We start from the raw sequence: 20,327 nt of genomic DNA on the forward strand, positions 1-20,327 counted from the left end.
CACCCCTGCTCTGTCTCCCCGTCACGGCCCAAAGACTTGAGGTTTCCCTGGGCCCTCTCTGCCTCACTGCACACTTGTTCCTGGCCCTCATCAGTACCCTTGGCTTTGACTGCTAGCCTCATATACTGCCACTCCTCTGTCTCCGGCCCAGAGCCCCAGACACCTCATGGGCCTCTTTCCTGAACCCCCATGGGGAGCTCCCCCACTCCAGCACCTTCCATGGCCCCCAAATTCCTGCCCTGACATCCAGTCCTCACAGGCACCCAGACCCAGACTCCCAGCCACTCAGGCCCACTGACATCCCAGTCCAGCCTCCTCCCACAGCCCCAAGGCAGGCTCTGGTCCTCTCCCGACTCAACCCCGTCTGGCCTCCCGCATGCCGATCCTCGCGCCTCACCCCAAAGCTTCCCATTGCCTGTTACTGCTATACTTAAACCTGGGAGCTCACAGGGGTGACTCTCCTCCTTTATGAATCCTCATCAAACTGGGCACCCTGGCCCACTGGTGGTTGTGTCTGAGGCCACACAGCTAATAACTAGAATTCACCACATTGTTAAATCCCCTAGAAAGGACTAGGGGTGCTCAGGGAGTGCCACCTTAACACTGGCCATTCTCTGAGGTCAGGGCTTTGCCTCCCGATCAGACTAAGGATGTCCCCAGAGAGGGGACTATGCCTCGACCATTAGACTGGAGACCCCCCCAGGACACCAGATAAATCCCCTCCCAGAGTGTCCCCTCCTCAATGCAGCCAGGACAATAACTCTTCCTGGGACAAGGAGTGTCTTGCTCACCCCTGTCACTTCAGGGCCCTGCACAGGGCCTGGCCATGATGGGGACTTCAGGAATCACGAGTGAATGGGTGAGTGAATGAGTGAACCAATGAACAAGTGCAGGCAGGCCCCAGCTTAAACCCTGCAATCCCACCTGACTAGCAGGTGGCATCAGGGCTCAGAACCAAAGGAACGCTTGGAGAGGCATGGGGATTTTATTGGTCACCACATCGAAGAGAGCTGATGTTACAGTACCTGCCACCATCCAGAGAGCCCTGGGGAGGGGCTGGGTCTGAGAGCTGCTGGGGAGGCCAGAGAGAGAGAGAGAGAGAGAGAGAGAGAGAGCCTGGCACCGAGCCTGGCCCACACCCATCCTTCCACCCCTCCCCACAAACCAGTGCCAGGGGCCAGGCTCTGGGCAGGGCTTAGAAAATGACCAATGAGACCAGATGCTAATGACTCCTGTCCAAGTCAATAGCAAGCCAGGGAGGAAAGCCATGGAGTGGGTATGAACTGAAGAGGGACACCAAGCTGACCCTTTCTTTCTGTGCTCCCCCACCCCCACCTTCCCATGCCCCACCCCAGGTCATGGACATCCATCCCTGGGCCCAGAAGAATTCATACCCTAGATGAAGTGTTGCCATCACCCAAGGGGATCGAGAGGCCTGGAGGGTGCCCCCCCCCCCCATTCTGGCCTCTGGGCAGCTTGGGTGTCAGTCAGGCGCCAGGCCCAGCTCCCCACTCCCCGGCCTCACAATCCCAGTCTTTGTCCGCCAGCCCTGGCCTGGCTGGCTCTGCACCGGCCCAATGGGCCCTGGAAACCAAAGCAGCTGGAGCCCCACCAAGTATTTTTCCAGGCTGAGCCAGGGGCGCTTAGGAGACAGGGAAGGATGCAAACGGACAGGTGTTCATTCATTTCTTCCTTGAACAAATAATATTTATTGAACGTCCACATTGTGGCAGGCACTGAGCTAGGGGTGGGAGAGTTAGTGGTGGGCCCAGTCCAGGCCCAAGCCTTCACCCATCTTATTTTCCAGGTGCAAATATATGCCAAAAAAAAAAAAACCTTCTCTACCTGTATGGGGGCTGGGCTTGGAGTAAGGGGCGGGAGAGAAGTGCGTGGGGTGAGGAAGGTGTGGGTACTACCGCTAAGGCCTATCTACCCCAGGCCTCTGCCCCTCTGGGGCAGCTGGGGGAAGCTGGAAGAGGGATCACTCAGGGCTCCACCCACACGCTGCTGTTGGTCACCCGGGCCCCGAACCAGCCCTTCCAGTAGACGGAGTCCTGGCCCCCGTGCTCGAAGCGGACGAAGCGAACACCGGGCCCGTAGTCGGTGAAAGTGTGGGAGATCTGGGGGGTGAGGAGAAGGGTCAGGCTTGGGAGCCCCGAGGCCTTCCCCGGCCAACCCACCCGGCCCACTGACTCACCACTAGCCCCACCCCTCGATTTCTCAGCCCCAGGGTGCTTCCCCCCGCCCCCCCCCCCGTACTGGTCAGCCCTTCCAGCCCTGCCCCGCCCACGAGGCGGGGTTTTCACAAGCCCCGCCCGTCACATCCAGGACCCGCCTCGCCGCCCCAGCGCGCCTCCAAGCTCACCTCGGTCCAGCCTCCATTGTCGCTTATCTGTGGCACTGCCACCTGCCCGCTGTTGAACTCGGCCAGCACGTCTTCGTGCTCCGACAGCAGCTTCACCGTGAGCTCATACACGCAGCCGGCATCGCTGCGACCCGAGTACCTGCCCCAGGGCGGGAACGAGCGCTGGGGCATGCGTCAGCCGGTAGGCCTGGCAGTCTACAGAAGCTAACCCTGCCCACCCTACCGCCAGTGTCCCCATTTTACAGATAAGGAAACTGAGGCCAGAGAGAGAACTTGACTTGCCCAAGGTCCAAACCCAAGGACTAACACCCAAGTGGGCCAGACCCAACCTTGGGCCCAAAGCCAGCCCACAAACGGCACGTTGTTTGGACTGTAAACAGATTAAAGCCAAAAGTATTTTTTGCCAACATTTAAACTCAGGAGGAAAAGTGGATTTCACCTTCTCCTGGAGACCAGGTCCACGTGGTCACAACCACTGGAGTTGGGAGGCAGTGGCCCCCCGAGTAAGGTAGTGGCTTTAGTCCCCACCCCCCACCCAGTCCCCAGGGGCGGCTCACCAGTCCTTCACCACGATGGCCGGCTGGGTGGTGTCCAGCAGCTCCTCCCAGTAGCCCTCAGCCTGCAGGTCGATGACCTGCGCTTTCCGACACCACCTGGGGGAAGTGAGTTAGGAGGGAGTGGAGGCCCCCTCTCCCCCTTCCCGTCCATCCCCCTTCTCCTTACTCAAAGGAGGAAGCAAAGAACTTCTTCACGTTCTCATCGTGGATGAATTCCATCCCACAGTCTCCGGGTATTTCCTCCACCCTCCAGCCGTCCCCGCCATGCTCCACGTCGCACCAGCCCTCCAAGTCCTCTGCAGGAACACGACAGCCGGCCCTAGTCACCCAGTCCCTGCCGAGGGTGTGGCGGCGCTGGCTCTTGCCCCCGTAGTCGGGTACTGGGCCAACTGCTACTTTCATGGTGTCGGGTGGGAGGTGATAGTGGGGTTGAATGGCAGACACTTCCCATTTGTCCTGGATTCTCTCTCCCTCCTGGCAGGGTCCCCTACAGGGCACCCCGGGGCTGAGTCACGGAGGGTGGAAGGACCTGGGAAAGAGACCCCCAGGGAGCAGGTGGACAGGGAGATACTCAATAGTGTTTATTGGGGCTATTCTGTGCGGGCCATTGTGCCAGGCACTTTATCTCGTTTCACCCTCAAAGCAGGCTGGCGTATTGTGTATGGCCCATTTTCCAGAGGGCGAAGCTGAGCCCCCAGCCAGGGGGTCATAGGGGCTGACCCTCACCTTCCCCGCACGGGTTGCGCAGCAAGTTGCGCCGCCTCTTGCTCAGGAAATAGAACTGCTGCCAGTGGTCGCGCTCGTCCTCGGAGCCGCCCTCGGGCACCAGCCCCTCCTGCTGGCACTTGAGCAGCCACAGGGGGGCGCCGTCCACCAGCTCCTTCCAGCGCAGACACACCAGGCGGCACACCTGCACGAGCTCGGAGCCCGGCACCTCCGCCAGCACGCGCAGCAGCAGCGGCTCCGGCAGCTCGTCCAGGTACGCCGCCGCCTCCTCTTCCTCTTCCCCGGCGCTCGCCTCCTCCGCGCACGCCTCCTCCTGCTGCTCCTCGGGGCTCGCCTCCTCAGGCTGGCCCACGCTCTCTGTGGGGGTATAGGGGTGAACGGTGGTGACTCCCCCCAGACTATCTCCCTACAGTCCCCAGGTATCTGCCTCCCGCTCTGCAGTTGGGGCCAGATATTCTGTGACCACAAACTGGTCCCCAGTTGGGGAGGCCCAAGGGAACCAGGGCCACAGACCAACAACCCCAAATCCAAAGAACCGCCTCAGAGGCCTCAGTTTGCCGTGCAGGGCCAGTACACCCCATACCTGAGCAGATAACAGCAACTGAGAACATTAACAGGACTGCCTTACGTTTCGCATACGAACTTCTTTAATCCTTCCAACCACTTTCTGAGAGCCCCCGCATCCGCTCCTGTCACCTCCTCATGGAAGCCCTCCTAGACTTCACCATTACATTCTCTCACCGCCGGAGTTCCAGTCCTTCCCAAGTATTGTCCTAGTGTGTGACGGTTTTTAAAGCACCTTTCTTGGGACTAGATGGAGGGCATGAAGACAAGAACGAGGTGTGCCTGGCACCTGGCACACTGTCAGCAGCTAATATTTATCGGGTACTTAGTGAGTGTAGGCCTGTTCTAAGCATTTTAATTTCATTTACTCTTTAAAGCCTCGCAGCATCTCTTCAAGGTTTTTTCTATGGCTGCCCCTATTTCATTGATAAGGAAACTGAGGCACAGAGAAGTGAACTGGCTGAGGATCACATGGCAAATGAGTGGTTGGAGCCTAGATTTGAACCCAGGCAGCCTGGCCCCAGAGCCACCTTTAACCCTCACACATCAATAAAATAATTCATTGAATTAAGAGGCACTGTTATGGTTTTGATTCTGCAGATGAAAATGCTCAGGCTCAAAGATGTGAAGTGACTTGCCAAAAGTCACACTGCTAGTATCAGGGAAGGGGACACGGGGATCTAAGGAACCAGGGGTCTCTGACTTGGAGATGGGGGAGAGGGTCTCATTACAAGACACCATGTGTCAAACAGGGAGCTGTAATAAGTGCTTCAGAGAGGAAGGTTTTTTCCATTCCTGGCTCAGTTTCCTCATCTGTAAAGTGCCCGGCCATTCAGACAGTGCTGATGTTCAAACCCCCTGAGCGGGGGCAATGGCATCCTAAACTGTAAGGAGGTGGACAGATATCAGGAGCTGCAGGCTGGACTATCTTCTGGATCCCAGCTGGCCTCAACTAGGCCATCGAAGTCTTGAGAAAGGAGATACCAAGTGCCCAGTGTCTCTGGAGGAGGGAGACAGTGTGGAGAGGAGATGAGGCCACTCTGAGCTACAGCGGAGGCCACAGCTCTCAGACTTAGGACAGGGGGTTCCTAAGGGCTGAACCTTGGAAAGCCAAGGTGGTGGTGGAAATAGGCCAGGCACTAGGGGAGGGAACAGGCAGGGCCTGGCCCCAAGTCTGGGTGTTATGAGGACCCCAGCCTGCCCACCCTTTACCTCCTCACATGCAGCAGTTTTCTCCCCCTCCCACACAATCCGACCCTTGACTGCTGAATCGGGGTTTACCTTTCGGAGCCCAGAGTGCACAGTGAATCCTCAGTAGATCTTATTTAGTGAATCTTATTATTCAGCAGAGCACGTCCCCTTCATTATTAGCATTTTTATTTATTTATTTGGCCACATCTGTATGATGTGGGGCTTTATCCCCTCCCTTTTGGCAAAGATGAAACTAAAGCCCAGAGACACTTCCCGGCTTCTCCCGAGTCACACTGCAGAAGAGTTTAAAGTCAGAAAGAAAGTGCCAGGACCTGAAGCCACATCGGCTGCCCACCCTGCTGCCCACAGCTCTCTAGGGAGCAGAGCCCAGTGTCCTCACCTCTCCACCCCTCCCCCTGCCCTGCCCTGGCCCTGGTGGACACCTGATGCTCCTCCGAAAGGTGCACCTCGCCCAGTCCCCTCTCCTGGCCCCAGGCCTGGCACTTGAGGCCCCAGATCTGATTACAGGCCCCCCCCACCCTTGCTCAAGCACACACAACTCCCCACATTGTTGCTATCGGAAAGTTATCTGGCCCCTGGAAGTGCCTCCAAGGCTGATTCACTCACCTGGATTGGGCCCTGGAGTCCAGGGAATAGCTAGGCCCTGAGAAAAAGCAGGAGCCCGTTCTGGGGCCCTATTAAGGGTGTGGCAGGGGGGCCATGGAGGATTGGGAGTGGGAGCTGAAGGAGCTGGGATGTTCAGGGCTGGGAGAAGGGGGCTTGGCTACCTGAGGGTACATTGGTCTGTATCCCATTGCTCCCCCAAGCAGTGCCCACTCTCAGATGCTGAGGAAGGGACAGGAGAGTCTGCAGGAAGCACTTGTTCCCATCCTGACTCAGCTGGTAACCCCTGCAGGCCACGCCAGCTCAGCCAGCTCGAAGGATGGGGAGGGGGGTCTCTGGTGCCAGACAAGATGACTGGGCAGTCTCAGAGCGCCCTGGGTATTGGAGAGAGCTGGTGCCCAACCTCCCCTCACCGCTGGCCTGGTCCCCACTGGGCGTCTGGTCCCTCCAGACAAGGCAACTCAGGAGGAAGGCTGGGATGTGGTGGGGAGAGGCCGGTAACCCCCAGAAACCCATGGGGGTTCAGGCCGCTCACCAGCCAGAGATGACAAATGAAAGAAATGGATGGAAGAAAGGGGCTTGCAGTGTCCCCTGCCACAGTTGTCTCCCAGACCCCAGCCCGATAAACTCTCAGAAAGCTGGGAGGCGGGAACTGGAGATTACTCCTATGCTATTCCCCCGGTAGACGGAAGCCCGGAGTCCTCCCTCCCGGCCTGTCACCTCTTGAGGACTCCCGCCAGACCAAGATACCAGACAGAGGACGTGCTCTTCTGAGACTGTCCGGAGGGCTTTGCTTAGGTGAAAGTTTGCAGCGCTGGGTTTCCGCACCCACCCCCTGTACCACTCGCTCGCCTGCCCTGGTCTCCCCTCCCAGGCTGAGCGAATGGGTCCGGGCCGCGGCGGCTACCTGGGTCACCGTCTCCGTCCATCGCTGCGGAGGGCGGTCGCGAGGAGGAGGACCAGAGCGCTGCGGGGCTGCCCGAGTCCCTAGGCGTCGGCGAGTCTAGGTGCCTCCAGCGTCTGGGTCCGCTCCGGCCCGACGCGCCTCTTAAAGGCCTCTGCCTCCGTCCCCGCCCCCGCCCCGCCTTTGGCCGGGCGCCGGGACGCCCCGCAGTCCGGAGCTGTCTGCCCGAGGCCTGAGGCTGCAGGTTCCACGGCGAACCCAGGAGGCCGGGAAAGGTCCGGAGTCGTTTTCTTATTTTTGTTTTGTTTTGTTTTGAATGGGGGTGGGGGTCCGATCTGAGCCTTCTCCCAGCTCGCTGCTGGGTTGGCTGCCGGGAGGAGGAGGCGAGAGCGCCGGGAGAGCCCGGGTCATGCGGAGGGTGCGGGGCACGCAGCCAGGCCAGGGGGAGGGGCCGAGGCTCCGCCCCGCACACCCCCACCCCGAGTAATTTTCCTACTTCTCGGCGGGGACGCGTCCCCGGCCCCACGCACACCGGCGCGCACCGGCGCGGCTCTGAGCGGGGAGGGGAGCGGGCGGTGGAGGCGGTGCCGGCGCTGGGCCGCATCCTCCAGCGACTGCAGGCGGAGGCCTCCCCAGCTCCTGCGGCCGAGCGGGATCTCGCGGCGGCGGCCCAATGCAAGTGAGCGGGCGGAGCGGCTGCGGGGGTGGCCGCGGCGGGGGCGCGGGCGGGCGTGCGGGCTGGCTGGGGCTCGGCGGAGCCGGGCCCTGCGGCTGTGCGCTGAGCGAGGCCCAACTCCGACAAGTCCCAGGCCGCGGGGACCGCGCGAGCGGAAACCCGGGCTGGGGTCTTCTTCGATGTGCGGGGGTCCGAGTCCCGACTCTGGGGGACATTTTAAAGTCACGAGGCGGAATGGGGAGGTCGAAGGCGCGCAAGGGGACCAGGCCCTGGACCTGGAGCCCAGACTTGGGAATGGGGGGCGGGGTATAGCTAGGAAAGGTCTTTCCGTCGCCCACCGCTTCTCCAGTCCCAGCTGGGCAGATCATTTCCACTGCGGTCTTGAGAAAGTCGCTTTGGGCCCTTTGGACCTACGTCCGAGACAAGAATTATTCCTGCCCCCAACATCCCGCCTCTCTCCGACGATGGGAGAGAGAGTGGAGAAGGCGCAGGACGGACTGGAGTGCTCTGCGGGGCTGCGCATTGTTATTTCCATTCGACAGACTCTGGCGTACTAAAAAAGGCTGCCTCTAGAACCAGAGAGGACTCAGGCTCCTTCCCTCGGTTCCTGTCTGTGCGACTCTGGGCAGATCCAGCCAACTCTCCACAGGCCTCCTTAGCCGCCTTTACAGAGGTGGGCGCCGAGGCCCAGAAAGTCACAGTGACTTTCCCGAGACAGTCAATGGCAGACCTGGGATGGGAACCTCCGCCACCATGGGGTGCTGCAAATACCAGGTCCCAGAGAGAGGGCTCGGTGTGTAGCCTCGCTTTTCAATGACCACAGGACAGCGTCCAGAAGCCAGGAGCCATGGCGGTGGGGAACATCAACGAGCTGCCTGAGAACATCCTGCTGGAGCTGTTCACACACGTGCCCGCCCGCCAGCTGCTGCTGCGCTGCCGCTTGGTCTGCAGCCTCTGGCGCGACCTCATCGACCTCGTGACCCTCTGGAAGCGCAAATGCCTGCGGGAGGGCTTCATCACCCAGGACTGGGACCAGCCTGTGGCCGACTGGAAGATCTTCTACTTCCTACGAAGCCTCCACAGGAACCTCTTGCACAACCCATGTGCTGAAGGTGGGGTGCAGAGTGGGTCTGGCACGCCCCCAGCAAACACAGTGTCGGGATAGCAGCTAGCATTTATTCAACACTTACTATGAGCTAGGCACTTTCAATGACTTAATTCCTTGAATCGTCTCACAATAATCCTAAAACATAAGTATTGGTAGTGTACCCATTCTTCAGATGAGCAAAGTGAGGCCAAGAGTGGCATTTCTTAGGTCACCCTTAAGGTTACTTCCCCAGTGACCTTTCCTAGGAGAGGGAATGTTGGCCAGTTAGGACTAATTATGCCCCAGACACAAGACCAGGAAGTCGGCCTTCAGGGCTAGGCCAAGTGGGACTGTCCCAGAGGTCAAAGGGGGCTTTGCTTATGGAAGAATGAGAGATCCAGACTTCTTTCCTGCACATTTCAACAACAGATACAACGAGACTTCTCCACTTACCCAGAGCTCCCTGTCCCCTTGCTATGGTATAACTCGTCAGCCACACACTGGGATGGGGTGGGAGGGGAACCTCGTTCTCTGTTATGTGGCCAAATTCTGGAGCAAAATGATGATAAAACAACTCCAGGTTCTCCAGAGCTTTCAGATGCCTGCCACACCTGACTCCTCAACAGTTATGTTTTTGACTAGGAGCTGGTACACTGTGGTCTATGAGCCAGATCTGGCCCAGAGGCTAAGAATAGTTTTTACAGTTTTAAAGGATTTTAAAAAAAAAAAGCATACTATGTGATAGACAATATATAACCCACAAAACCTAAAATATTTTGGCCCTTTCCAGAAAGTTTGCCAGTTCCTGTTCTTGACCCCGGTTTCTAGAAGACAAAACCAAGGCTCAGAGAGGGAAAGCAACTTGCCTAGGGTCACACAGCTCAGTACTGGCAGAGATAGGACTAGACCCAGATTTGGCCAGCGTCAGAGCATTCTGCATCACAGAAGGGGGCTGCTCATTCATATCACCGTGTCTCTCAGAATTCCCAGTGGAAATCACTTCCTGTGGTGCCTGACACACAGGAAGCACCTAGATCAAGGCAGGCACTAGTGACCTGCAGTGTTCCACAGCACAGGGTGCGAGGACAACCACTAAGATACAGGGAGAAAAACCGGGAGGAAGGGCCCTTGGGAGAGGGTGATCACTGAGGGGCTTCCCTTTAATCTGAACTGTGCTTTCCTGCCAGAGGGATTTGAATTCTGGAGCCTGGACGTGAATGGAGGCGATGAGTGGAAGGTGGAAGATCTATCTAAAGACCAGAGGAAGGAATTCCCCAATGACCAGGTCAAGAAATACTTCGTGACTTCTTATTAGTAAGATCCAAGGTCAGGGGCTCTTGGGTGGGGAGGAAGCCCAAGTCACTATACCCTGGGGTCTCTCCTACTCTGGGGGAGCAGTCCTAGCCTCCCAGTGCCCTAGTGGTGAGCCCCAGCCCCTCCCACCCTCCGCCCACCCCCAGCACCTGCCTCAAGTCCCAGGTGGTGGACCTCAAGGCCGAAGGGTATTGGGAGGAGCTGATGGACACCACACGGCCGGACATCAAGGTCAAAGACTGGTGAGTGCCTGGGGCGAGGGTTTGGGGGGGTGTGCCACTCAGGCGCCCCACCCCCACCCTGCCCCCCATCTCCAAGGCCCTAATGGGCCTTCCCTCTGCCTGCAGGTTCGCAGCAAGGCCGGACTGCGGGTCCAAGTACCAGCTGTGCGTTCAGCTCCTGTCGTCAGCGCATGCGCCTCTGGGGACCTTCCAGCCAGACCCAGCGATGATCCAGCAGAAGAGCGATGCCAAGTGGAGGGAGGTATGTGGGCCAGGAAGGTGGCGGGGCACACTGCTCAAGGCTGAGACTACAGCCAGACAGGTCTGAGTTCAAATCCCAGCTCTGCTGCTTCTCACCTGAGCTTCTGCTGCTCTGGGCTCTGAAAGATGTCAGTGAAGTGATGCTGGTAAACCCATGTTCAAAAAGGCTATTATTAATTACTAATATTGATTGTGACTATTCTCTAGACCAGGGGTCAGCATACATTTCCTTAAAAGACTAGATAGAAATATTTTAGGTTTTGCAGGCCTTACTGTCTCTGTTACAACTGCTCAGCTCTTCAACTCTGCAGCTGCGTTGTGAAAGCAGCTTTAGCAAGTAAGTGGATCTAGCTGTGTTCCAATAAAATTTACAAAAATAGGCAGGGGGTCAACTCTGGATCCAGACCAGTGATGTCCAGCAGAACTTTCTGCAATGATAAAAATGGTCTGTCTGCATTGTCCAGGATAGTAGCCAATAGCCACACATGACTGTCGGACACATAGTAAGAGCCAGTGCTAGTGTGACTGAGGAACTGACTTTTTAAGTTCACCTAATTTTAACCAATTTTCACCTAAGTAGCTACATGTGCCCAGCAGTGACTGTCTCGGACATCCTTTGGAAGCTTGTGAAATTTCCTTCATCATTCTGCGCCACACTTAGATAATCCTGCAGAGTGGACCCTCCAGGATTTTACTCCATTTTATGGTTGAGGAAACTTAGGCACAGAGAGGGGAGGTGGTCTGCCCAACATCAGAGTCAGAACTGGAACTCAGTTTCGCTGACTCCTGGTCTAACACTAAGATAGCAGACCCCTCCTCGCCCCTCTGCCTCTCAGGCAGCGCTACCCTCAGGGTCAGCTCCCCTGACCTTGCTCCCTCCCTCTACCTGCCCCCCGCCCCCCCAGGTCTCCCACACGTTCTCCAACTACCCGCCCGGCGTCCGCTACATCTGGTTTCAGCACGGCGGCGTGGACACTCACTACTGGGCCGGCTGGTACGGCCCAAGAGTCACCAACAGCAGCATCACCATCGGGCCCCCCGCTGCCCTGACAGCCCCGAGTCCCCATCCACAGAGCCCTCACTGGTAAACTGTTGTCAGAGAGAAGCTGGGCTTGGGAAGGGGAGGTGGGCCAGGTTTCCCTAGACCTAGTTCATCCTTGATCCCCAGTCACCTCTTCTTTGAGGAGCCTCTGCATCTGTGCGGCCGTTACGCACTGTGGACAGCCAGCTCTCCACCCGAGGGCTCGACCTGAATGATGACGGGGCAGGCCTTTAAGAGGTGGGGTCCCTGAGGTTAAGGCAGTATAGGGTGTTCCCCCAGGATCCTCCCCCAGACTCCTCTGAAGGTGAGTCTCCAAGCTCAGATGGCAACCTAGATCTGTATTTCTACTGTCCCCTCCTGGGCCTCTCTTCCTGTCTTTTTTGGGGCCCTTGGAGCAGGGGCAGTGTGGAGGACATCTGGCAGGCCTGTGGCTGCCCTCGATAATGCAGGTGCTAGCAGGTAACTGTAGCTCCGACAGATCTGGAAGCAGAAGGAGGACTCTGCTGGCTTGGCCTGTCCTCTGTCCCTTTCTCTGCTGCTCCCAAGCTCTGGCTCAGCCTGCCTGCCTGCTCAGAGAGGCTCGGGCCTGGCCTGAGATGGGCAGGCCCAGGGTGGGGTGGAGTCCACACCAGGTGTAGACTGTCCTCACTGTTGATGAGACCCCAGAAGCTAGGTGGGGCGGGGCTCTCCAGAGGACCTCCGGAATCCTGTACGTGGTCACCCAGAGCAGGTCGGTTTGGGGTTGGGCTCTGATTCTGAGAGCCAGGATGTGTGAGCACAGGATGAGCGGGGTGAGGGTTTACAAGGACCACCTCCATGCCTAGACAAGGTCCCCACCCCACGATTGAAACTGCCACTCACAGGAGCTCTCCACCCTGCCCTAGGCCTCTCCCTCTTGCTGAAAGGACGTCAGTGCTCTGATCCTGTCCCTGCTGCATGCAACCAAATAAAAGGTTTTCCCAGCCCAACTATGTCCTGTGGTTTCTGCGGGGAAAGGGCAAACATGGCGGGAGTCCTCACACCTGCCAAAGGGGCAACACATGAGGCTTCTGTCCAAGGTACAGAGGGGCTGACATTTCGGGAGCCAGACCGTCGCAGAACCAGGGTAATGGGACAGATCCCTTGAAGAGCTGCAGATACCTCACCCCGGCAGCTATCAGGACTGCTGGCTTCCACTGTGGTCTGGCTGCAGCCTGGGTGTGGGGTGTGTGGGTATCTCCCGGCAGCCCTTGCATACACCTCATGCTGGGTCAGCAATGACCTCCCAGCCACTGCTTACTCTGCCGAGAGCTTTAATGACATTAGAAGAAGCCAAGGTACTTAGAATGGTGCCTGGCACACAGTAGGTGCTCAGTAACTGCTGTTGAATTTAATCATGTCACTCCACAATGGGCTAGATTAGGGCCTCAGCCACGGCAGGGACCACCCCTCGGCAGCTGTGCGGCAAGTTAGCCAGGGACACCCTTCCTTAGAGAAGACACAGCCCTAACGAGGAGTTAATGTGCTCTGGCCCCGCTCCCCTGCGCGGTGCGCAGCCTGCACAACCCTCTGTGGTGCCCGGAAGTACCAGGTGCGTAGTAATTATTGTAGAGCGGAGAGAGAATGAATGAATTTAGTGCAGACAAGAACGCAGAGAGCTTTTTACCTTTGAGTGAATTGAGGCCCGCCCGCGGTCAAGCCCTAGGGAAGGCAGGAGGCAGGCTAAGCCTGACTCGCACTTTCGGGAATCACCCTCCGGGGCGGGGGCGGGGGCGGGGCCCGGCGCCCGCACGGACCCCACCCCCTTTACTTATCTCGGGAACAGGTGGAGGAGCTCTGAGAAATGGCTGGTGCGGGGCTGGGGTGTTTACGGGCTTGGGTAGGAGGAGCCTCGGGCTCCCGGAAGGCATGAGGAAGCAAAGGGAAAAACTGGGTCCCGGCTGCTGAGCCGCTCGACGCTTGGAGACGTTTAAGGAATGAGGTCCCGGGCTGCCGTGGCACGGCCCCGACTCCTTTTTCCATGGCGTCACCCCGCGAGGACGAGGTCAGGGCCGGCGGGGCCGGAGGGGGCGGGCCGACGCGGCGCACGACGCCAGCGCGGGGCGGGGCGAGGCGGGAACGGAGGGCGCAGCGGGGGGCGCAGGCTCTGTGTCCGCGGAGCTCCGGTCCTGCCGGGGCGCAACGCCCCGTGCCCAGCTCTCGACCCAGCTGGAGGACAGGACAGGGGGTCCCCAGGCGCGGAGAGGGGTGAGTGTCCGGCGCCGGGAAGGGGGGCGACCCGGGGCATTACCCGCGGACTCTGGCTAGGGCGGGCCGAGAGGGACTCCCGGGACCGCGGGGTGGGGTTCGGGCGGGGCGCGGGGCAGAGACTGGTCTCAGTCTGGGCACGCGCTACGCGGAATCCCGCGGCACCCAGCCCTGGCTCCGGCTCCGACTCGGCTGGCCGGCCGCCCCAAAACACGCTAGACGTCCGGGCTTCACCTCGCGGGTGACACCCCCGCGGGGGGATGAACTGGGACCAGCCGGCACTCCCACGCCCGCGGGGCCTGGAACAGGCTCCCGGCGTTTCCAAACCGCGGCTTCTGCTTTCGGTAGCGCCTTGAGGAGTCGTTGGGAGGGTCCACGGCGAGAAAGCCAGCGCGTGACTCCGGGCGGGCACGTGGGAAGCCCAGTAAGGGCGAGGTGGCTTCTCCGAAATGGCGTGAATATGCCAGGGTGTGCTTCACTGCTGCTCCCCACCACTACCCGCGCAGCCAGGCTTCGCGCTAGGCCCACGAAGGACAGAAACTACGGGTGGAGGGAGTGATAATAGGCCCGAGCCAAAGTCCGGGCTCTGGACGCCGAAGTGAGGGGTGTGCGCACGTACCTGGGCCCCGCGACTTTTGCCTAGACAGCGCTTTTAGAAGTCGCCAACGTTTAAAAATTCACTTAAAAAAAAAACAAACGTGTCTTGAAGTATTAGAAGACCTGGCCCACATAAGTTTTTATCCATCATAGTATTTCGCACAACGCATATATTTTTTTCTCTGCCATGCTAAAATACTCTTCCCTGGGCAGGAGCCCGCGTGCGCGCCTACCCCCCCCCCTTTTTTTTTTCCGGGGACAGGAGCTTCGAGAAGACGCTGAACTAGTTCTTTGTCCCAGTCTCTGTGGAAAATGAGACTTTCTAGTGCCTCTAGGTGTGGGTAGATCTGCTTGGACTTCCGCATTACCGGCATTGCGGGCACACCCCCGCCCCCGGCAAGGTTCAGGCCACTGCGGGTCAAACCGCTTGTGCAAGTTAGGTGTAGCGGGAGGAAAGCGTTCTTAGGGGCCAGTAGCTCTACCACTACATACTTGGGTTCGTTGTGGTTTTGCTTTTGCTTTTGCTTTTGCTCCAATGATGGAAGTGTCAGTGACCGTGTGTGCGCTAAATGCTTTCCTTCCCCGGCCCGGCCCTTCTGAGGTTGGCACAGTGGTCACCTCCTTTTCATAGCTTGCAGTGCGTCTGCAGGCCGGGATTCAAACCCAAGCAGTCTTGCTCCGAGCCCTCAAACCACCTGCCTTTTGGTTTCTGGGCATTTCAAAGTGACTCTAGCCTACCACCCCAGGAGGGGAGGGGGCTCTCATTTGGGCGTTTTCTCACACCTGGCTTCCAGGCCAAAGTAAGCAGTTTAGGGAGAGGTTGGTTCCCTCGGGACTAGCCCCACAACTTAATGAAGCTGTGCCATAGTAATAAAGATTTGATAACCGTGAATTCACGACACTTAAAATATCACCACAAACCCCAACATATCTCTCAGACAGCAATGTGGCCTTGGTAAAATCTTACTATGCACCAGCGTAAAATTAAGCAATTATTTTCTTAATGGGGAGAAAGGCCTCTTAAAAAATTAGTCTGGCTCTGGCCAGGTACCTCAGTTGGTTAGGGTGCCATCCCAATACCCCAAGGTTGCGGGGTCGATCCACCATCCCCCGTCAGGACACATACAAGAATCAACCAATAACTGTATAAATAAGTGGGACAGCAAATCGATGTGTTTCTCTCTCCCCCTTCCTCTCAAATCTTTAAAAATTCGTTCATATTTTGAGGGCCTACTATGTGCTGGAAGGATGCTCAAATGCTTCTAGTTTTAAACCCCCATTTTAAACAGAAGCAGGATTAGGAGTCCCTGACCTAGGACCCTGGGGTTCTGAGGAGGCCACCTCCTTGGTCAGCGCTCATAACCACTGTCGCCCCCCAACAGGCCTGTGTGTGCACCTCACCCCCACCCCTGCCATGGCTCTGGTCAGCATCAACGAGCTGCCTGAGAACATCCTGCTGGAGGTGTTCACATACGTGCCTGCCCGTCAGCTGCTGCTGCGCTGCAGACTAGTCTGCAGCCTCTGGCGCGACCTCATCGATGTTGTGACCCTCTGGAAACGCAAGAGCCTGCACGAGGGCTTCATCACCGAGGACTGGGACGAGCCTGTCGCCGACTGGAAGATCTTCTATTTTCTATGCAGCCTCCGCAGGAACCTGCTACGCAATCCCTGTGCTGAAGGTGGGCTGCTTCCTTTCCAGAACCTCAGGGCCTTTGCCCTTGTTATGCCCACACTACCTGGATTGTTCTCTCAAAACCTAGCACCCACCATGCTTCCTTGGTTCCCCTCATTCTTGAGGTCTCATTTCAGGGACCTGCCCCTGGTCCCGTCTGAAAACAGTGTTCCCTGCCTCTATCCTGTCAGCCCCGTTTAGTTCCATCATAGAACTTCTCATAACCTAGAACTACTTTTTATCTGCGTTTTTAATTTTTTTTTTTTTTTCTCTACCACAAACTTCAAGTCCCAGGGGCCCGATGGATCATGCTCGCCTCTCTACATCCAGCATCCACAATACCTTCACATAGTAGGTGCTCAAGAAGCGTTTGTTGAATGAATAAACAAACTGCAGGTCCACCTACTCCCCCCCCACTTTAGCTCAGTCAGAGCTGCTTAATGTTTATGGAGGCCTTCCTCTGTGCCAGGCACTAGCCGGAGCTCTTCACAAATGTAATTACCCTCCCATTATCCCAATTATACAGATGAAGAAAGCGAGGCTTTTGAGGTGACTACAATCACATAACTCGAGGCCCCTGTTTAGCTCCTGTTCTCTTGTATTTGCCAGGTTTTTCCCCTTCGTGCAGCACCTACTACATATACAGTATTGCGTCACTCATCGGGTATTACGTTCCAGACCCCACCCCGAAGTAGGAACCTTACATTTGTTCTACTCTTTAACCTACGTAACTTTAACGTCTACAGAATCGCAGAACCCCGCGATACAGTGAGGCCATGAAGAGTGAACTGCAATATAGCGAGGGACTACTGGTACCAGGCACCTTGCTCTTTATTGCAGCTACAGCAGCAGTTGATTAAGAGGCATTGTCTGTATACTTAGAATCCCTCTCGTGTCTATTTTCCCTCTCTAACCTCATGTTGGCCAATAAGTAGGGTCAGCTGCATTTCATAGATGGGAACAGTAGGCCTCGAGCAGGAGTGTCTTGCCCGAAGACTCAGAAATGTCTGGCCGCCGAAAGCCCTCGGGCCCCTCACAGAAGCCCTAAAGTCACCGCCCAACATCCATCTCTCCACCTGCCCCAGATTCCACTCAGAAGCTGCCCAGCCGGGCCACCAGCGCAGTCAGCACACATGGCCCTGCCTTGCGCTGGCCTGAGCCTCGCAGCGGGCAGTCCAGCCTCGCTCAGATCCTTCCCTGGGCCTGTGCTTGGGGCAGCCCAGCTCCCGGACTTGTGTGTTGCCCATCCGGTTCTCTCCTAGGGAGACCTGGGCACTGGGGTAATAGGTGTGGGTTCCTTGTGGAGGAGGTAAGGGAGTCATTTGGAAAAGGCCCCCTGGAGATTGTTCTGGAAAGCCTTGGTGAGAAACACGCCATCTGAGGCGGGAGACCAGAGCCCACTGAGCCCAACTGGTGGGAATCCTTCCAACCCAGACGATGCCCACTCTCCCAGTTGTTATCCTTCCCATCCAGGGCAGAGGTCTCCTGGGACCCACCAACAGACCTGTAAACGGTCCTCACACCCCCTCAGATCTCAGTGACATGGTTAGGGTGTCAAGGGACAATGTCAGTCATCTCACTGGGACAAATTCACATTAGCCATTAAGAACAGAAGTGCCATCACAGGACCTTCATAATTTAATGTTCTGAGAACTGAAACTTCGGTATTTCCCAGAGATCCTCAGCAACATGGAAGTGAGGAGAAGTGGTTCTTGCCGCCCGCCCCCCCACCCCCACTTCATGTTAGGAGCCAAGCTAGTCGGGGACAGTGGGAGGGAGAGGCTCCCTGATCAGAGGTGATACTGTGGCAACAGGTGGGAATGGACTGGAGGAGCTGAGCTTTGTAGGGGTGTTCCAAGGTGCGAGTTGGGTGCATTTTGGGATCAGAGCATGAGCGAACCCTGAGTCTCACTGTTACTCCCTGGCCCAGATGGGGAGGACAGGCTGCACGTTGATGTTTCCCTGGCTTCTGTCTCTCCTAGAGGATATGGCGTTCTGGAATATCGACTCCAACGGGGGTGACCATTGGCAGGTGGAGAGCTTACCTGGAGCCCATGGGAAAGACTTTCCTGACTCCGAAGTCAGGAAGTACTTTGTCACGTCCTATGAGTAAGACAAACTAAACCAAGCAGGCTGGTTTGGGGGGTCAGGGTGCCTTTGGCCAGATCCCAGGCCTACCTGCTCAGCGCCTCTGTGAGGCTCGGGGAGGTGGTTCCAACCCTGGCTCAGTCTTCCTGCTTCCTGGGGCAGAAGTAGGCTCTGACTGGAGGGTGGAGATCAATATAAGGAGGCTGGGAGCCCATGGGGGCAGTTAGGCTGTTCCTGACCTAGGAATGTGAATTCCTGGGGGCTTCAGGAGGTGGGGCTTAGGGACTGGGATCAGATGCTGCCCAGGCCAGGGAGTCAAACTCCCTGCATGTTTCTTACGGGTCTACACTGAGGTAGGCGCCAGAGCCAGCACCAGCCAGTAGCTGTCCTGAAGCGGTCAGGGGACAGGGCTGAGTCCCCTGAACCACCTCCTGGGTCTGGGCCACACCAAGTACACCTGGGAACACAAGCCTTTCTTTCTGCTCCCAGCTTATGCCTCAAGTCCCAGCTGGTGAACCTCAAAGCCGAGGGCTACTGGGAGGAGCTAATGGACGTGTTCCGGCCGGACATCGTGGTTAAGGACTGGTGAGTGCGGCCGGGGTCCCACGCTCTGCATCCTCCACTTTTCCTGAGGACTCCTGGGGAGAGTGCCCCGCCCCACCGATGGACCCCGCATGTGCTCGTCCAGTAGCACCTTCCGGCCTCCCCACTGACCCCATGTTACAGGTGGGGAAACTGAGGCCTACAGATGAGTTGTCACAAACAGGCACTAGAGCACCAGGCAACCAAGCCTCGGCCTTCCTGGACTTTGCGATGTTCACAGGCCTTCTTACCTGCCTCCCCTGCCCCTTGTCACTGCAGCCCACAGCTCTCAAGCTCCTTCTCTGCACAGAGCTGTGCCAGGCTCTGCCTCGGCCCCTGGCAGAAGCAGGACCCAGTTCCAACCAGGGCCACGACAATGAGGGTGGAGGGGTAGGGACTGAGGGGCATGCAGAGCTGCGGAGGGTTGGGCGGGGACAGCAGGGCTGAGCAAAGGGTGAGCTCTGTACCAGCCCCCACCACCCAGGCCACGTGTCCCTTAATCTCCCATTGAGTCCACAGCCGGGCCCACTGCAGTGTACAGGTGACACACTCTGACAGCCTGGGGCATTATCTCTGTGCTTTGCTTTTCAAGGTGAGCTCTTCTCTGAAATACCCAAAAGGGTTGCCCTTTTGTCAGAGTAACCGAGGCCGAGCCCAGACAGACTGCTTAGCTGGGTCCAGGGAGCACTGAAGGTGGGGCCTCATGGGCCACACAAGGGAAGTGACACTCAGAGCTCCAATCTGTAGGCGTGCTGCCTGCCCACCAGCAGGAACCCCCGTGGTCTTGGGTGCACAGTCCTGAGCCCCACCCTCGCCTAGGTTTGCCGCTAGAGCAGACTGTGCCTGCACCTACCAGATCCGAGTACAGCTGGTCTCAGCCGACTACATCACTTTGGCCTCCTTCGAGCCCCCACCTGTGACCATCCATCAGTGGAATGATGCCACGTGGACAGAGGTGAGGCCTCCACTGCCTGCCTGCCACCCACTTCTCCCAGGGCCTGCACCGCCCCCAGCTCTCCCTCCTACCTGGATCTCATTCCCTCCCCATCCTGGCAATCATTTCCTCTCCCCTCCCACCAGGTCTCCCACACCTTCTCAGATTATCCTCCGGGCGTCCGCCACATCTTGTTCCAGCACGGGGGCAAAGACGCCCAGTTCTGGGCAGGCTGGTATGGGCCCCGTGTCACCAACAGCAGCATCATCATCAGCCCTAAGATGACCAGGAACCCAGCACCCTCCACAACTCATCCACCCAGGCCCAGGCCGGGGCAGGAGGAGGATGCCGACTGGCTCCCCCCACTTCATTACTACAACCCCTTCTGACAGTCTGTCGTCTGACAGCTATTTATCCGTCCTCTGTCCCTGCCAGCCCAATGCCAAAGGTCCCTGCAGACAAGAGATGACCTGTCATGGGGCAGCAAGGCCCCCTGCCCAAGGACCTCCTGCCACAGTTGTAAGCTTGGGCAAACCCACCAGATTGTAACTTACTGTTAATGTAGCTCTGACATTTTGTCATAATAAATGTTTTCAGTAAAACCAGCCTGGGTTGGGTCTAGGAGTGGGAGGTTAGAGTCCCTGGCACTCTGGTAGAGAAGCGGCCCTTCCCGGAGGTTCATTTGGCTGCATCTGT

General features: G+C 57.6%; 3 protein-coding genes across 8 annotated transcripts; 2 read left to right on the top strand and 1 right to left on the bottom strand.

The window, feature by feature from the left end:
- Positions 1-1,677: 1,677 nt before the first annotated feature.
- On the bottom strand, positions 1,678-7,014 carry FBXO2 (F-box protein 2). Its single transcript, XM_090268592.1, has 6 exons — positions 6,935-7,014; positions 3,649-4,005; positions 3,089-3,218; positions 2,923-3,018; positions 2,366-2,504; positions 1,678-2,120 (listed from the first exon to the last, which is right to left on the bottom strand). Exons 1-6 carry the CDS (start codon positions 6,954-6,956, stop codon positions 1,986-1,988), a joined length of 879 nt encoding a protein of 292 aa, XP_090124718.1. The 5' UTR covers positions 6,957-7,014; the 3' UTR covers positions 1,678-1,985.
- A 96-nt stretch (positions 7,015-7,110) lies between these two features.
- FBXO44 (F-box protein 44) lies at positions 7,111-12,261 on the top strand. Of its 5 annotated transcripts, none has more exons than XM_090268595.1 (6): positions 7,111-7,206; positions 8,431-8,719; positions 9,882-9,979; positions 10,155-10,250; positions 10,356-10,491; positions 11,396-12,261. In XM_090268595.1, the coding sequence occupies exons 2-6, from the start codon at positions 8,455-8,457 to the stop codon at positions 11,632-11,634; spliced, it is 834 nt and encodes a 277-aa protein (XP_090124721.1). In that variant the 5' UTR covers positions 7,111-7,206; positions 8,431-8,454; the 3' UTR covers positions 11,635-12,261. The 5 variants fall into 5 exon arrangements, with proteins under 5 accessions (XP_090124721.1, XP_090124719.1, XP_090124723.1 ...); XM_090268593.1 differs by lacking the exon at positions 7,111-7,206 and adding an exon at positions 7,384-7,610; XM_090268594.1 differs by lacking the exon at positions 7,111-7,206 and adding an exon at positions 7,406-7,610 and having other exon boundaries at positions 9,882-10,008.
- Positions 12,262-15,729: 3,468 nt separating this feature from the next.
- FBXO6 (F-box protein 6) lies at positions 15,730-20,236 on the top strand. 2 transcript variants are annotated; one of them, XM_090268598.1, is made up of 6 exons: positions 15,730-16,034; positions 16,316-16,378; positions 18,010-18,136; positions 18,605-18,700; positions 19,517-19,652; positions 19,778-20,236. In XM_090268598.1, exons 1-6 carry the CDS (start codon positions 15,770-15,772, stop codon positions 20,018-20,020), a joined length of 930 nt encoding a protein of 309 aa, XP_090124724.1. In that variant the 5' UTR covers positions 15,730-15,769; the 3' UTR covers positions 20,021-20,236. The 2 variants fall into 2 exon arrangements, with proteins under 2 accessions (XP_090124724.1, XP_090124725.1); XM_090268599.1 differs by lacking the exon at positions 16,316-16,378 and having other exon boundaries at positions 15,732-16,034.
- The last annotated feature ends 91 nt before the right edge of the window (positions 20,237-20,327 follow it).

The sequence above is a fragment of the Furipterus horrens genome, unplaced genomic scaffold (genome assembly GCF_987537825.1).
Source record: "Furipterus horrens unplaced genomic scaffold, mFurHor1.1.pri manual_scaffold_3, whole genome shotgun sequence".
Lineage (NCBI taxonomy): Eukaryota > Metazoa > Chordata > Mammalia > Chiroptera > Furipteridae > Furipterus > Furipterus horrens.